Source organism: Antedon mediterranea, chromosome 9, assembly GCF_964355755.1.
Source record: "Antedon mediterranea chromosome 9, ecAntMedi1.1, whole genome shotgun sequence".
NCBI lineage: Eukaryota > Metazoa > Echinodermata > Crinoidea > Comatulida > Antedonidae > Antedon > Antedon mediterranea.
Window position 1 is genome coordinate 20,600,018 of NC_092678.1, and position 17,884 is coordinate 20,617,901.

General features: G+C 32.4%; 1 protein-coding gene across 1 annotated transcript; it reads right to left on the bottom strand.

Moving 5' to 3' along the window:
• Window positions 1–1,375: 1,375 nt before the first annotated feature.
• LOC140058874 (uncharacterized) lies at window positions 1,376–17,128 on the bottom strand. The gene is made up of 13 exons (XM_072104642.1): window positions 16,985–17,128; window positions 11,559–11,719; window positions 8,203–8,271; window positions 7,949–8,063; window positions 7,114–7,789; window positions 6,392–6,581; window positions 5,932–6,136; window positions 5,471–5,682; window positions 5,121–5,334; window positions 4,406–4,600; window positions 3,560–3,712; window positions 3,184–3,387; window positions 1,376–2,930 (listed from the first exon to the last, which is right to left on the bottom strand). The coding sequence occupies exons 1-13, from the start codon at window positions 17,052–17,054 to the stop codon at window positions 2,872–2,874; spliced, it is 2,523 nt and encodes an 840-aa protein (XP_071960743.1). The 5' UTR covers window positions 17,055–17,128; the 3' UTR covers window positions 1,376–2,871.
• Window positions 17,129–17,884: the final 756 nt, after the last annotated feature.

The following is a 17,884-nucleotide window of genomic DNA, read 5'->3' on the forward strand; positions in this document are numbered from 1 at the left end:
GTTGCTTTTTTCTATAAAAAAAAATAACAGCGAATTTATCAAAATTGTTGTTTTTGCTCATTTTAAGTGTTCCTCATGGTTACAAGACACTATAACATTATTAGTGGATTTATATAATTTAAGATGTCTGTGCGATGGTCAACTGCTGGTTAATTATACTTTTAGCAATATTTACTCAAAATGTTAGGAGAATGAAAAAAAAAACACAAATAAACATCAACAACTAGACATCAACAACTAGACATCAACAACTAGACATCAACAACTAGACATCAACAACTAGACATCAACAACTAGACATCCCGGATATCGAGTACAATCAATACCACTGGATTTTTATTCGTCTACAAACGTGAGTTCCTGCACGGAAATTACCTTACTTAACCCATCCCTTTTGGATCGATTGTCCCATAAGGCTACAAGATGTTCTCTACAGCCAGTTCTTTTTCTAGCTTTTGCGTTAGCTTCATTCCATCACTCTGGCCTAATCTCTTTCTCCACCGTGCGTCTCCATATTTTTTTTAGTCGACTCGGAAACTTACCCGAGAAATACAATTTTCGATCCCCAGATCAATGGTTTGAGATGGTATTTCGAAGCCACGCGTCGTCATTGGTCAAATAATTTGCATTGCACTTATATACAAACAGAACATGCATATTGATTGTCAGGAAAATCGATATATCGGTGACGTCATAAAATCTTAAGCTCTGTCAACACTATCAAACTAGTTTGACAACAAATTGTGATGTGCTCAAATATAGTAGTGATATTCCCAATCATTATAGGGATATGTGATTATCATGTCCATTATATGGGCACGTCACATAAAGTTTGATAGTGTAGACAGACCTTTATAGGTGAAAGTATTAAATAACACGCCCTCTGTCGCTCTCTCTGCATTTTGCCAAGTAATACTTTTTATAACGTTAGCTTACACTACAGATTCATGTTTTTAGTCGCGTGCAAACGAGCTCATTATGTCGGTCGGTTGGTCGGTCGGTCGGTTGGTCGGTAAACACTAACTCAAATTTTAGAACGCGACTGCAGCCATGTATATGGCCTTGTTTAGAACCATGTCAGTTTTTTTGCTATAGAATAAAATATGTACGGGCATGTATATATTATTTATGTACATAATTTGAAAATACACCTAAAATTACTGTTTTTTCGACAACTTTATTGTTTATTTTTAATAACAATATATCACTTTAGGCGACGTATTAAAATATGTTTTATGGTGTTCGCTCACAAAAACATCTACAGCTTCATGTTTTTATAGCCAAGTCAGTTTGTGTTGTTGTTAAAGAAAAAAATGTGTACGCGCATGTATGTGTATGATGTATGTACATAATATGAAAATACGCCTACAATGACTGTTTTTTTTTCGACAACTTTATTTAAGCGTTAAATTAAGTTTACATTGTAACTAAGATACCGTTAAAATAAACAATTAGACTACCTCGTCGGTTACAGTGCATAATCAATAATCTTCTCCTTCAATACACTACGGTACATCATAACCAGTAATGGTGTTTGTACAAAGATACATTCTGATACAGATTATGGTTGACACGTGCATGCGCAATAAGTAACTATGTATGGATCATCTTGGTATTAACTGTTTAGAATAAAAGTGCCTTGGTCTGTTACACTGATAACCATTTTCATTCGAATGTTATGCAATGTTATACAAAATATTAAAAACATTAGTAGAGTAAAAACGATATAATGCAATTACAATTGTAAATACAGTTCAGGATTTGAAAATGCGAATTATTAAATCTCAGTATTGCAATTTTGCCTAAGCTTATATGTTTTTAATCACGTGCAAATTGGATAAATTTAATACGGTAGAACCCCTATTGAGGGGACACCTTCGGGAGACCCGACAAATGTTCCCCTTAAAATGGGTTTCACGAGAAAATGTCCCTTTAATACTTAATCTGTAATTACAATATTAATAAGTACGTAAAAAATCTAGCTATAAATATTCGAAATTGATATAATTCTTATTACTTTAACCTAGCGCCACCAGTGACCCAGGCGCGATTTTTTTCGTACATAAGTTGGGGACCCCATGTGGAAGATAGCCGAACTACTTCCTAAATATAACTAAACCTAACCCTCTTAATAATCTCTCTCTCACTATAAAGTAAAAGAAGTAGCTCATGGAAATCGAACCCCATACATCGACATGTAAAGTCCATAGTCTTATCCACTCGACTGCACAGACGGCTCGACAGAAATCGTTTGCATTAGCGAATTGTAGTTAGCTTAATTCTTACGTCACACCTTATGGATATGACTAATGAATATTCATGTCTATTTTGTGACGCTTCACGAGGGGTCCCCAACTTATGTACGAAAAGAAATATCGCGACCCGGGCATTTTGACTTTTCAAAAAAAGCTTTTGTGTATCTATGAAAGGTCATGCGTGACAAAAACCTATTTTATTATTATTAGGCTGAATCGCCATTAATGTTATATTACGGTAAGCCAAGACATTCAAACTGTTTAAGAACATTCAATAATTGTTTACTCACGTTTTTGTTGAAAAATGATTGAATTTTAATAAATTCCGTAATTTAATAATTGCAAAAAAAAGAGTTAAATACTTTCTAAACACAGACAGAAAAATGTTCAAGGTAATTCGTTAACAATTAATTTCTGGAATGTTATGTATTTTTAATATATGATATTTAAATAATCAATGCAAATATCATGAATATTACAATCAAAACAATTAAATTAGAATTGAAAATATTTTCTATATAAATTCCAAAATAGAATTTTCGAAAAAATGTCAAAACTACAATAGGACGGAATCTAATTTGCATAATATTTGCGAAAGTTGATTAAATATCATGATTTAGCAGCAGTCTTTTTTCATTTTCAAATCTCCATTATACTTCAATCCAGTGTCATCATCTGTTGAAGAGATAGAAATGAGTTATGTAATCGTTGCCAGTTGATTTGTTTGAATATTGTAGAATTGATTATTTCGTTCCATTCAATGGTTTTATTTAACGGTCAGCCACAATTTAAGATTGTCGCACTTAAATATTTACTGTGGTGTAATTATTTAAGTTTTCAAACATTAGAAAGCAAAGTTCAACCAATCAGAAGCGACGGTTCAGGTGAGTCCTTTGTGGGAACTAAATAAAGATATAAAATAACTCACACGACCAGTTATCTTCACTAGTTCCAGCCATCTTGAAGTCCGGCAAACTTTTTGTGATCGAGTCCCAGGCGTCTTTGCTGATAAACTCCCACGTTGCACCATGATCCTTACTGCGCATGTAACTGCTCATGTCCATGTGAATGCCATAGATATGTCCTGTGAGTTGGTCAGACCCAATGACGTTATGCAGGTTCATTGGAAGAGCTATTAAACAAAATATGTATAATGTTATGCAAATTATGGTAATATTAGTACCGGGGGATGTTTAGAATCAGTCAGTCACGAAATATTGAGTGTTTAGTGTCCTGTGTTATCCAGGACAGTGATACAGTGATATTCTTTGAGCGACATTATAAAACTAAGTCTCATGTTTTACCTTTCCAGCTTCCATCTGGTGGATTATCTTGTACATAGCAGGATGGAACAATCTTATCTGATAGACGTCCAAATGAAGGGTTACAAGCAAAAATGACGTCATTAGCCGGATCGTCCAACTTCTTAGTTATGACAAAACCTCGATCGTAATAATCTGTCGAAATTAAAGCCAACATCAATAATAAAATACAAAATCTACAAGCCTCTTATATTCATTTTTAGCTCAGTATATTGAGTAGACAGCTGATAAGATAAAAATGGGCCACACGGATGGTAGGGACCAAACCAGGAAGTATAATCGACCCGAAATGAGAACCAGGGCAAAGTTTGTCTTTATGAGATAGTTCAAACTAATAGGTCAGTTCAGGAGACTTGCCATTGGTAACCTGAAATCTAATACGCCGCCGGCGATTAAACCGGTACACCAACGTCTACTTTAAGAGTGTGGTGTGAAAGGTGGTTGGACATCCAGTTGGTACTACAAGGGTGTTAGTTCAGGAAAACCAATAACGGCCATCCAGCAAACGATCATGATGAGTACAACTACTGATTTCCTGGAAGGACTTGGTGCACAATATCTAATCTGCTACGCGGTTACGATCCTCTAGGTCATGGAAACTAGAACTAGGAATTAATTGAAATGTGTTTATAATTGGTAAACTTTGTGTAAGTAGTGTTCTTAATAATGGCTAAGGTTTGACGCCTTTTAGGCGACGGATCTTTCTGTCTTTTGATATCATTCCTGGTAAATTGTATATTTCTTATTTATCCAGGGAAGAGTGAAATTATCTTTGGAAATATTAAGCATTAAATATAATTCAGCCTCTAAAAATATTCTAAAAAATACCTGGGACTGGGCAGTCACTGGGATCACTGACACACACAGTATGCTTTCCGTTTTCACACTTATGAGCACCGACCACGCAACAATCGCACTGGCTAGATAATAATCCGTCATCATAATTACAGGCGCATGTCTGAATGTTAGTCCATTTGCTGTACCTCATCACGGGTTCTTTAACCGGGTTGACTGCAGGCTCCTCTGAAGTAAACATAATCAGTGTGATAATGAGAACAAAAAAGGTGAGGTTCAACAACATGGGGCCCGGTAAGGCTTAGTTATTTAAATGGGAATGCTGCTGACAATTACCTACCAAAGTTAGCGATAATTGGTCTGTGAAGCCAACGCGGTTAATGAACTAACACTGAATGGGCTCTTATTCTCGTCGAATAATGAGGTAAGGGTTATGGATTACATTAAAAATGATAGTGATGACAGTTATAGTAGCTCATTTGATTAAAACACTATGTTCACAATACTTTGTGTATACATTAATAAGACAGGGTTTAATTTTCTCTACTATATTTATATTGTTCTAGTGTACTCATGTAGGAAATTTTAAACTTAAGAATTGGCCTTCAAGAATGAATTGAGTATTCTGAAAATATTCAAACAAAATCTAGCGAAATTATGTTTAGTTTTTACAATGTAACTTAGAAAATTGAGGAAACTTTGAATCGATCAAAGTTGGCGCCTTCCCTATGCTGAACTAGGAACCTACCATCAAACATAGGATACTCGCAGATAGCTGGCAGGACAGCGGTGCAGTCCATAATGTCCCAATCACCAAGATCAGTACTGACATCCCTTGTATCGTAGACATCTACAAAAGCCGCAGCTCCACAGTCTTCAGTCACGCTTGCCCCTGGCCTATCTGGTAGCCATTTTGTATAAGATGTCGATGAACCGTCTGTCCACATGAACATATCAGTACTCTACAAAATGAAGATGTTTTGAATAACCATAAGGTATAATACAGTATATCGCATACAGTTAATTAATATAACCACCGCCATGATTACATCAGGTTACGTCATCAGTCTTCAATCATATGGATAACATCATACTAACCCCAGCGTCTTTCAGCCCAATCCAGTATTTGTATGGCGAGAGTACTGGAACAAGGACGCGAAGAAATTGCTGTTCAAACGTATCTTCAATCATGACTAATTGCGCATTGTCTGCTTCACAGGCCGCCTTTGCTGTATCCCAAGTTTCTAGCGTGTCGTTGAACACTTTGTAACACGTTTCTTTGTAAGGTGTGTAACCAGGCCGACATAAATCTGAAGTATGAGTGTTAATGTTGGACTAATTAATCATTATAACGAAGCGAAATCAAAAGTAACATTCTCATGTTTGTGTATAGGCTATGTAGGCCTGCCTAAAAAAGATATGAACAGCCAGTTCCAAATTTGATTAAGCATTGCCAAATTTAGACCACGATAAGTGCAACACTAAACGATAAGAAAGTTATAGAAAATCAACCAGAACTTAACCATTTTCTTTCACATACATGAAAATGCTACACTTACCACCGCCTTCAACATCTGGTCTGTCCGTATACTCAAATTGAAAAAGATCTGTAGAACCTAGAACGTTAACGTTATCAACAGTCGAGAACCACAACAAATCAGCCACGCCGACAAAGCGATTAGTTCCCGGAGCACTGTTTCCGGTTTTGTCGATTCCTAAGCGTACTCGGAAAGTTGGTTTGGCAGCAATCTGAATAGTTCCAAGCTGTAAAACAAATGTTACTATATTTTTAATTTGTCTTTGTGTTTCATTTAGAAAACACATGCACGAAGAAATCTAACGGAGACAGAAAAATAAACCACACTTGCAGAACATCGTTTTGTTAAAATTTTAAATTGATAAGATTCTGAAAGGAATGGAACGTCATGGCCCGTCAAGAACTATATTCTGTAGACGATAATGGCCGAAGCGGAAAGATCTCTCCGACTTTAGGTTCCTACAAAACTCTATAAAACTTACATCAAATCGAACAGGAGATGGCCCAGACATGATAGAATTTACCACTGGTGCCTGGATGAGCTCTGTGTATTCGGATTCGAGGCTAATATACTGGACAGTTTTAGACGTAAGCAATGTGAAAGTGGCGTCTACTGCTTTTCCAGTTGAATTGTCATCATGCCAAATTGTAATCAATAGTATAATATCATCACTAGAGACATAGATCAAAACAAAATATTATCATATTTTGTGCCACATCAAACAATAGGATATTATTTTAACACACCCGAGTAAATTATTGTCATTTGATTGGAGGATTATATTTATATTATATTGAAGATGAACTATTATCTAATCATAAGACTAATAAAGTATTAGTATGTTTTAATGTGTTTGCCAGTGAGCATAAACATTATTGCTGCGTAGTAGTAGTTAATATTCTTAACAGCAGCTTGACCTGCCGTTACGCTTCATTGCTTGTCAGACTTGAAAGTTTATTGTTTGTCCACAGACCATTGGATTAAGAAGACCTAGGCATGCGTTTAACGGTTTTTTTACTGCATAGTCTGTGGGAGGTATATTGTTATCCAATGAGAAGCGTTCTAAAATATAGACACTCTGTTTGTGTCTTTAGGAGGGCCGTGCGTCATCAAAACTACGTTATGTTATTTTGCTCGCAGCAAGTACTTGTAATTTTTAGTTTTATGATTATACTATAGTATGAATCCAATAAAATCACTTACCCTTTATAAAAAGAATTACTTTCGTATGCTATCTTGAACGACACCTTCGGTTCCGGAACAGCATTGATCAGTGTATGAACTGGTACTTCTCCAACCCAAATGTGAGCCTCGTCACCAATCTGCATTCCAAGTCCTAACCAGTGCTCAGATCCGTTGACCACCGCGTCTGTATCGTCTAGGACAACTTCTACTTCTAACGCTAAGATGTTATTAGAAGCGTCTACATCGTTCACCTCAATAATCCCTTCAATCTGTGTCACCGACCAGTCTTTAAGGATGCCGAAGTCATCATCGTTAGCAATGTACTGCGTCTGAGGAGCGTAGTAGCAGAACTCTGTCGAATACGTACAAGATAAACTGTCACTAACAGAGGAAACGGACACTTTGTTGATACTCCATTGCTCGCTAGTCTTGTTAGTCGTAAAGTTGTATGGTAGTGTGACTTCAATTGTAGGATCCGCGGTACCTTTTGGAAACTCAACAATAAGGTTCATATGCACCTTTTGACCAACGTTGACATAAACATTGCCATCTGCAGACTGCTCGGTGATGTTCATTACGAAATGTGGTAGTTTACTGAAGACTGCGTTAGCAGCTCCTTCTGCGCTTACCAAACCGGCGTCATTGATTTCAGCAGTAATAGTAACACGTAAAATTACTCCAGGTTTCACATCGGCTAAAAAGTACAAACGATTAATTATGATAACAAGAAACCAATAATACTCAATTGTACTCAGATTTTTTAAAAGTGTAATGAATGTTTTATTATCATCAATATATGACTAGTTATTGATTTTGTTGATTTAAAAAAAAAACAACGTTTTAGTTTAAATACCCTTAACAGTTGAGTTGATGTTTCCTACGAATTGAATGTCAGCTGCAAAGTAAGTATCACTATCAAACGTGAGTTCAGCTTGACTATTTGTCGTTGAGTTCACCGTGTAACCGCTCTTGAAAAATTGTAACAACAGTATAAACCATTAGCATTTATATCTTGGTTTCTAATTATATCAACAAATAAAACACAGTAAACATTCTAGAGGCAAAGTGAGAAACCTTTAACACAAATATAAAATAAAGATATCTTACCCCGGCGGTTGATTCGATAGTTGCACTTCCTGTGAGGGTCCAGATGAATGAATCCGAAGACAAATCCAACTGAAAAAACGTTTAATATAAATTACATCAAAGAGACAAAAAACAACAACAACAAACACATCTTATTGAGAACCATTTTTTGTTTGTTTTGTCTTGTTGCCACAGCTGGTGGCGCGTTGTGTTTTTGGAAATGAAATTTTTAAAAAATAAATTAAATAAAATACTAAATTACATCAAACTGGTATATAAGTACTCTATCAGTATCCTACATATTCTACATTTAGACTCAATAATATTGTAGAACTGTGTGAAGAATGGAAAATGTAATGAGAAGTGCAATTACATTTAAAGTTGCAGCTTTTTTCTTACTCTTTAAGTTTGAACTATTAACTATAATTATTTTCGAACTGTGAACACCAAAACAAAAATGGAAAACACCAGAAACGCCCTACAGAAACCAGTACCCGTACCAGTAACTATTGGTTGGTAATTATAGTTAATTGCAGATTAAAATTATTATTAAATCTATTTAAAATATTTGGAATAACAGTAGAAATCTATTGAATAGATATTATCTGCTTTATTATACAGAGTGTAATGATATCGAAGGGGCAATAATTACCGTAGATTTTAAGAAGGCTTTTGACTCTATTAGTAGAGATTTTATGTTCAATGTTCTAGAAAAGTTTAACTTTGGAATGTTCTTTTGTAACTGGGTAAAAGTATTATACAATAACGTTGAATGTGTCACAGTTAACAATGGTTGGGTTTCAAACAATTTTAAAATGGAAAGAGGTATTAGACAAGGTTGTCCTCTATCTGCTCTGTTATTCATTTTAGTGGTTGAAGTAATGGCATCTAGAATAAGAAACAAAGATGACTATAAGGGTATTAAACTTCCAAATAATGAAAATAACATAGAAGCTAGAATAAGCCAATTAGCCGATGATACTGTTTTGTATGTTGGTAATGACAAAAGTATTAAGTCAGCAGTCAGTGTAATTGAACGTTTTTGTGAAGTATCTGGAATGACACTAAATAAAAAAAAAACCAATGCTTTTTGGATTGGTAAATGGAAGAACAGAATAGATAGACCTTTAGATTTAAATTGGGTAAAACACCCGATCAAAATTTTAGGCATATATGTAGGATATAATACAGAAGAATGTACCAGAAAAAACTGGGATGTTAAATTAATAGAGCTAGAAAAGACTTTAAAACAATGGAATGCTAGAAATCTCTCAATTTTTGGTAGAATAATAATCCTGAAAATTCTTGCACTATCTAAATTAACATATGCTGCAAATATCACTGATGTTCCAAAATATGTATATACACAAGTTACAAATCTAATATATAATTTTATTTGGAACAATAAAAGGGAAAAGATAAAAAGAAAAACTCTAATTGGTGATGTTGAGATGGGAGGCATTAAAATGCCTGATTTTACTCTTCATGTTAACGCACTCATGTGTGGCTGGTTAAAAAGAATTATGAATGATGATGGTGCTAAATGGAAAAATATTCCAATGTATTATATTAAAAAAATATGTGATGTTAATGTTTTACTTAATATGTCATGTTATAACATTATTGATGTTAATTCTGATAAAATTCCACTGTTTTACAAAAATATGATAAAAGCCTACATAAATTATAACAGAATCTCTAAAAAAAACCCTGAAACTTATAACGATATAATGAATGAGCAACTGTGGGGAAACCACTACGTTAAACTAAAAAAAAAATCGCTTTTCTACAAGCATTGGATTGACAGTGGCATTATCAGTATTAAAGACATTGTTAATAAGAACACTTTTTTAACATCAAACGAAATACTGGTGAAACTACAATGTAAAACAAACTGGTTAAATGAGTATTTGTGCATTATTAAGGCAATACCAATTCAATGGAAACGTATTATTAAGGAGGTAGATATTTTCAATTGTGATGATAATGATGAATTAGTTGGGACCAAGTATGAGATTAATACTACCAAACTAATATACTCATGGTTTGTGAAAGAATATTTCATTATTCCAATGTCACAACTAAAATGGGAAGAGTACTTCAATGATAACAACATTGATTGGAAAACTTCTTGGTTACGGAAAGTATGTAAAATGAAAGATAAGAAACTAGCACAATTCAATTATAAGATGTTACATAGAATACTGCCTACCAACAAACGGCTGTATCAGTGGAAAGTTAAGGAAACACAAACGTGTGACAAATGTGGAGAAATTGAAAATGAAAATCATTTGTTTTTTAGTTGTAGATTTATTCAGAAATATTGGAGGAAAATGCTTAGTATCTTTGTAAGTTTAAATCACAATAATATATCATTTAAACAATTAATACTAGGAACGGGAGATAAGCTAATAGATTATATTTACACTTTTGCAGCATTTACTATTTATAGAATAAAAATGTTATCTGCACTAAATAAGCCAGTGGGTAAATCTTTATGGAATTCATTTAAAAGCAATATGTTATATAACATTGAATGTGAAACATATAACAATAAAGAAACAAGTATAGAAAAATGGGTAGCTTTAAGAAATAAGATTATGATAATATAATTTCTAATTTGATACGATTAACCGAAAAAGAATTACAGTGATACGGGTTACTGGTGGTACTGAGTTATTATTGTTTTTTTTATCATGTATATAAATATATTGTATAATCCGGGTTGTAAAATGAAAACAAACAAATGAAAATGTGTGAACTATTTTAAAACGGGATAGATGACAATGATGATCCTGTCAAGTGTATAACAAAATATACGAAAATTAATGAAAAAAAAAGTAATACAGAATTCATATATGTAAAAATGTTACTTATGAACTGTAACGACATTTACAAGTTAAATAATACGATTTTATGTAATATGAGATAATATGAATGTGAATAAAAGTGGTGTTTGCGCCACAAAAGAGAAAAAAAAAAAATACTAAATTACATCAAACTGGTATATAAGTACTCTATCAGTATCCTACATATTCTACATTTAGACTCAATAATATTGTAGAACTGTGTGAAGAATGGAAAATGTAATGAGAAGTGCAATTACATTTAAAGTTGCAGCTTTTTTCTTACTCTTTAAGTTTGAACTATTAACTATAATTATTTTCGAACTGTGAACACCAAAACAAAAATGGAAAACACCAGAAACGCCCTACAGAAACCAGTACCCGTACCAGTAACTATTGGTTGGTAATTATAGTTAATTGCAGATTAAAATTATTATTAAATCTATTTAAAATATTTGGAATAACAGTAGAAATCTATTGAATAGATATTATCATGATGATATATATGTTGTTTTTGATTTAGTTCGCTACCTCCATGTTCTCAGCTGTAAGGATGACTTTAAAGCCTGTTCCAGATGTCAATCCAGTAGTGTTCACTTCGAAGTCCGTCTTTACTTCATCTCCAATTCCATAGTAGGTTGTCGAATCTTCTACGGTTGCGCTCGCATCCATTTCTACGGCTTCGGCAGGAGCTGAAATAATAATAAGCAAGTATCATAAGACAAGAGCAATTTTAATTATCTATCTAAACTCATACTTTGAGTTGTGACGTATATAGAATGTCTCGTCTTCTTCCGTAAAGTTGGTTACTGTCAGTTTTGTTTACTTATACATATATTTAATTAATATTATACGTATACATATAGATAAACGTATTTAACAGTAATACAAATCAGACTATATTATATTTTTTAAATACTATATAACATAACTATATTTTGTTGGGATACAAAAGATAAGATGGAGGGATGAACTAAATACACTTGGTGGCATTGCATGACAAAGAGTAGCTAGAGACAAAAGTTAAGGGTGAATTGGTGAAGAGGCCTTCGTCCTGAAGTGGAAAGAAATAGGTTAAGAAGAAGAAGAAGAAGATATTTTGTTTATTATTTATCATATGCAATTATTTAGCAAGGTTTTGGAGTATGAAAATAACGCCTCATAAAACCTTCTATATTGAAAAAAACTAAACTCATTAACCAGCAGTATATTAAAAAAATAGTGCAGGACTGAAAAGTCTTGCACTATCTAAATTAACATATGCTGCAAATATCACTGACGTTCCAAAATATGTATATACACAAGTTACAAATCTAATATATAATTTTATTTGGAACAATAAAAGGGAAAAGATAAAAAGAAAAACTCTAATTGGTGATGATGAGATGGGAGGCAGTAAAATGCCTGATTTTACTCTTCATGTTAACGCACTCATGTGTGGCTGGTTAAAAATAATTATGAATGATGATGGTGCTAAATGGAAAAATATTCCAATGTATTATATTAAAAAAATATGTGATGTTAATGTTTTACTTAATATGTCATGTCATAGCATTATTGATGTTAATTATGATAAAATTCCACTGTTTTACAAAAATATGATAAAAGCCTACATAAATTATAACAGAATCTCTAAAAAAACATGAAACTTATAACCACTACGTTAAACTAAAAAAAAATCGCTTTTCTACAAGCATTGGATTGACAGTGGCATTATCAGTATTAAAGACATTGTTAATAAGAACACTTTTTTAACATCAAACGAAATACTGGTGAAAGTACAATGTAAAACAAACTGGTTAAATGAGTATTTGTGCATTATTAAGGCAATACCAATTCAATGGAAACGTATTATTAAGGAGGTAGATATTTTCAATTGTGATTATAATGATGAGTCAGTTGTGACCAAGTATGAGATTAATACTACTAAACTAATATATTCATGGTTTGTGAAAGAATATTTCATTATTCCAATGTCACAACTAAAATGGGAAGAGTAGTTCAATGATAACAAAATAGTTTGGAAAACATCTTGGTTACGAAAAGTATGTAAAATGAAGGATAAGAAACTAGCACAATTCAATTATAAGATGTTACATAGAATACTGCCTACCAACAAACGGCTGTATCAGTGGAAAGTTAAGGAAACACAAACGTGAAACATATAACAATAAAGAAACAAGTATAGAAAAATGGGTAGCTTTAAGAAATACATTATGCTAATAAAATTTCTAATTTGATACGATTATCAGAAAAGGAATTACTGTGAGACGGGTTACTGGTGGTACTGAGCTATTATTGTTTTTTTTTCTCATTTTATCATGTATATAAATATAATAAATTGTATAATCCGGGTTGTAAAATGAAAACAAACAAATGAAAATGTATGAACTATTTTAAAATGGGATAGATGATAATGATGATCCTGTCAAGTGTATAACAAAATATAAGAAAATTAATAAAAAAAAAGGTGTAATACAGAATTCATATATGTAAAAATGTTACTTATGAACTGTAACGACATTTACAAGTTAAATAATACGATTTTATGTAACATGAGATAATATGAATGTGAATAAAAGTGGTGTTTGCGCCACAAAAGAAAAAAAAAACCAGCAGTAGATTATTCTAAAATGGACAATTCTTCAATAATAGTATAAATTTCTAAATAGATTATTTTTCGTCTCCTTCAAACCATAACCAGTGGAAAGAATATTGTTTGAAGGAACAAATATTTCAGCAACAATTATATCAACGTCGCTATGACGACTAATGTATGCGACGGCAACGAACGTGTTCTGTATTTGAGTGTGCATTTAAAAGACAATAGCTGATAATAACATGGAGACACGGACAAAGCAATAACGAGTTCTTGACTATATACTTCAAAATTACCAACCAGTCGACAATACTGCTTACATTTACATTTTTACATCGATCGATTATACCGTAATTAGAAAGTGGGTACTATTATGAGAGAACACGGAAAATTGCTTCTTCGTGACAATGTTGACGTATTTAAGTACGGTATACTTAATTTATACCTAATTAGCTTACTCTTCTTTCTCGTTTGAAATATATAAATATATTCTTATTATTTTGCGTTTTTTGTAAACTATTATATGTACTATATAATGTAGAATTTTTGTAGAATTTGCTTTTTGTAAAGGTCTATTTACACTAGGACGATAACGATCGACGATAAATAGATTTGCACTTTTTATACATAAAACTAAAGAAATCTAATCATAATGACGTCATGATAAAGATCGTGATTGTTTGTATTAATCATTTGATTTGGTTTATACAAATAATTATTATTGTTATCAAAGACAACATAAATGATTATCCTACCGAAAACCTTTTTATTTTATTTGTTTGCTTTATGTAGGCCTTAGAAAAATGTATCATCCTAGTGTAAATGGGCCTTAACTCGGTTTCTTGTGTGTCGGAGTCGTCCTTTACTCTATTATACTGAAGATGGTAATGCATTGGTTAACAAAAGCATACTTAAAATAATATATATATAATATATATATATATATATATATATATATATATATATATATATATATATATATATATATATATATATTAACAATATATATAACAATACCATGAAAGCCCCAGTGGTTAGGGCAACTGCATATCAAGCAGACGGTCCGAGTTCGAGTCTTGGTTGGGGCGACTTTTTCTCATTCTCACAGATTTCCTCATCTTTATCGTTTCAAATTAATTAATTAAATTTCAGTATATCACCGGGCGGTTTAGAATTAATGTTCTTTGCCTGTTGTGTTTATATATATATATATTAATGGTTAGGACATCTGCATATCAAGCAGGCGGTCCGAGTTCGAGTCTCGGTTGGGGCGACTTTTTCTCATTCTCACAGATTTCCTCATCTTTATCGTTTCAAATTAATTTATTAAATGTCAGTATATCACCGGGCGGTTTAGAATTAATGTTCTTTGCCTGTTGTGTTTATATATATACATGTATATATATAAATGCTTGCACTAATGAAGGGCTACTGTTGTCCGAAAGCTCTGCTAACTTTTCTGGTTGTTTTACTTATCGTATTGATTTAGCTTTTCGCTTTTTTTTTTGTATCTCCATTGAGATCCAGTCACTGATACCCACATCATTGTCATTTTTTCAGTAATTTGCATTTGGATTTATATATAAATGCTTATAAGTACTGTATGTACGTTGTAGACATGTATAAGAAACGAAAGCAATCAAGCGAAAGCAAGCAGCATTTATTGTAACAACATCCTATTATTATCATCCAAACATGACGTAGACAATTTAGGGAATAAACATTAATACTATGATATGTATAACGTAGGCGTAAATTATATTAGTCCTGTGTTAAACATTCTATTAACCTTAATTCAGTATTCACCTGTTGAACATACATAATAAAAACCGTTCATCTAGAAACTCTGTGACTAGTAAAGCTATGTGACTATTAAAACTAGTAAAACTCTGTGACTAGTAAAACTATGTGGCTATTAAAACTAGTAAAACTCCGTGACTAGTAAAACTATGTGACTAGTAAAACTATTAAAACTATGTGACTAGTAAAACTATGTGACTATTAAAACTAGTTAAACTCTGTGACTAGTAAAACTATGTGACTATTAAAACTAGTAAAACAATGTGACTAGTAAATCTATGTGACTATAAAAACTAGTAAAACTATGTGAATAGTAAAACTATGTGACTATAAAAACTAGTAAAACTCTGTGACTAGGTAAACTAATACAATTATTCGATTAGTAAAACTAGTAAAAGTATGTGACTAGGTAAACTATAAGTAACAATATATAACCTAGATGGTACACTCGCTTACCATCTAGGTCCTGCCTACAGATGCTTCTCGAATACAAAGTAATTTCAGCGTAAAAAACTGACGATTTCACATTTACGTACAGCAGGACTACATTGTCGTTTACAGAAACGAATAGATAGATACGATGATTTATGTAGTAAACTAAAATTAACACCCTGGGAATTACTTCCGAAAGAGAAACTTGTCACAAAATGAGTCCACATTTTTTTTATGTTTGAAACAAATAAACCCAATTTGTGTTTTGTATGTAACATTATGGGATGGAAGAGGATAGGTACAAAGAGAAACAATGTTTAAATATATTCGTATCCACTCAGTAACGAAATATTTTGTTCATATTTTATATGCCTATAAATAATATACCACTAAATACAGTGCGATTTAATATTTTGTCACTGTCATAGTCGAGTGAAAAAGTAAAGTACATGTAACGATACACCACTACGACGTTTATATTTTTTGTAATTATTAATTAATACAAACGTTGAGAAGCAACTGTCAGTAAAATAGTGTATTTGTATATTATGTGTTTATATCTAACAGTAGGGCCTACCCACACTCATAGTAATAAAGTTTATTTGTATATATGTTTATATTATATCTAACAGTATCCACACTCACAGTAAAAATTTTGCGATTCAAATGGCGATAGTGGTTAATACGTATTTACAGTATTGTCAAAGTATTGCAATACTAGTCTAAACGTTTAAGTTTATCCTCTAATGGCCCATAAATTTACCTACTTGTGTTAAACCAAATAATTTGGAATTTTCCATTCATCGCAAATCAATGCATTTGTATACAAGTTTGTATTAAATCTATCAAAATAGTAAATTCGTTTTAATTGTCAATAAATAATTATCTTACTCAATATAATTAGTAAACAGGGTTACATCGGGTAGTTAAAATCAGTACCGAAAGTACGAACCAACTTTATATAGCATCGAGTAAACATTCTAGAAGTAATGCGCGATTCACCGAATTTACTGATTATTGAAAAATATTTCATTTTGTATTTCTTATAACTAAAATGCATAGTTAAACTTTTGTTCTTTTTCTATTTCTGAGCTGCTTAAAAAACAATCAAATTTATACTACTTACCATTTCTATCAAAAAGGACTATCAAACTAGATAGGACAATTACTTTGCCCCAAATCGGCGGATACAACATGTTGTGTTTCGGCTCTTTAAACTAACAAAGCCTTATCTTGTCTAACCTTACTGCGACTAGTAGAAAGATTGAACATTTCATGCAATGCGGTGCTGTCATGCGTAGTAAGATCTAATTAGTCTTGTCTTCCAGTTGCATTTTGACACGCGCACGTTATCGTCAGGTGTTCACGCCATCTACGTCTTGACAGGATTGTTATTTATCAATTTTGTCGAAACGTATTTTAAAAATCAATGTAAACACAGAAACTAAAATACAATAATAAATTTAAACAAAATAATATTGTATAGCTATGACCGCTTATTTTTTGTGTATCCAGTTCCTTTGTTTGGTCACCTAGGTAGGGGTCCGGGACCGCGACAGAACGAGAACCAAAGAAATTGCATTTTATTTGTCAGGAACTTGTATGATTTGTTTTTTATTTTAAATGCGCCTTGAGCACTCTCGATTGGTATGTGCGCTATAAAAATCTTATTATTATTATTATTTACTGTCAGAATGCGAGAGCAAATTTTTTTTTCTTTTAAGTTAAAGTTCAATTTATACAGAAATAATAACAATACTTGATACTGATTTGGCAATCAATCAATCAATCAATCAATTTATATATCTTAAATTGCGCCACACTAATTGCGAATGGTATTTTGGAATAAGGCAAAATAAAACTGTAATATTTTTTCGGAGACGAAATCAAATGACCTATTCTCACCATTCAGTTCTTGTTTGATCTTGCTTTCTGAAATAAAAGGAAAGATTGAATGAACATTCATCATCAACTAGAATATATGCCCATATTTGGACATGATGTCATATCACTACCATATTTAAGC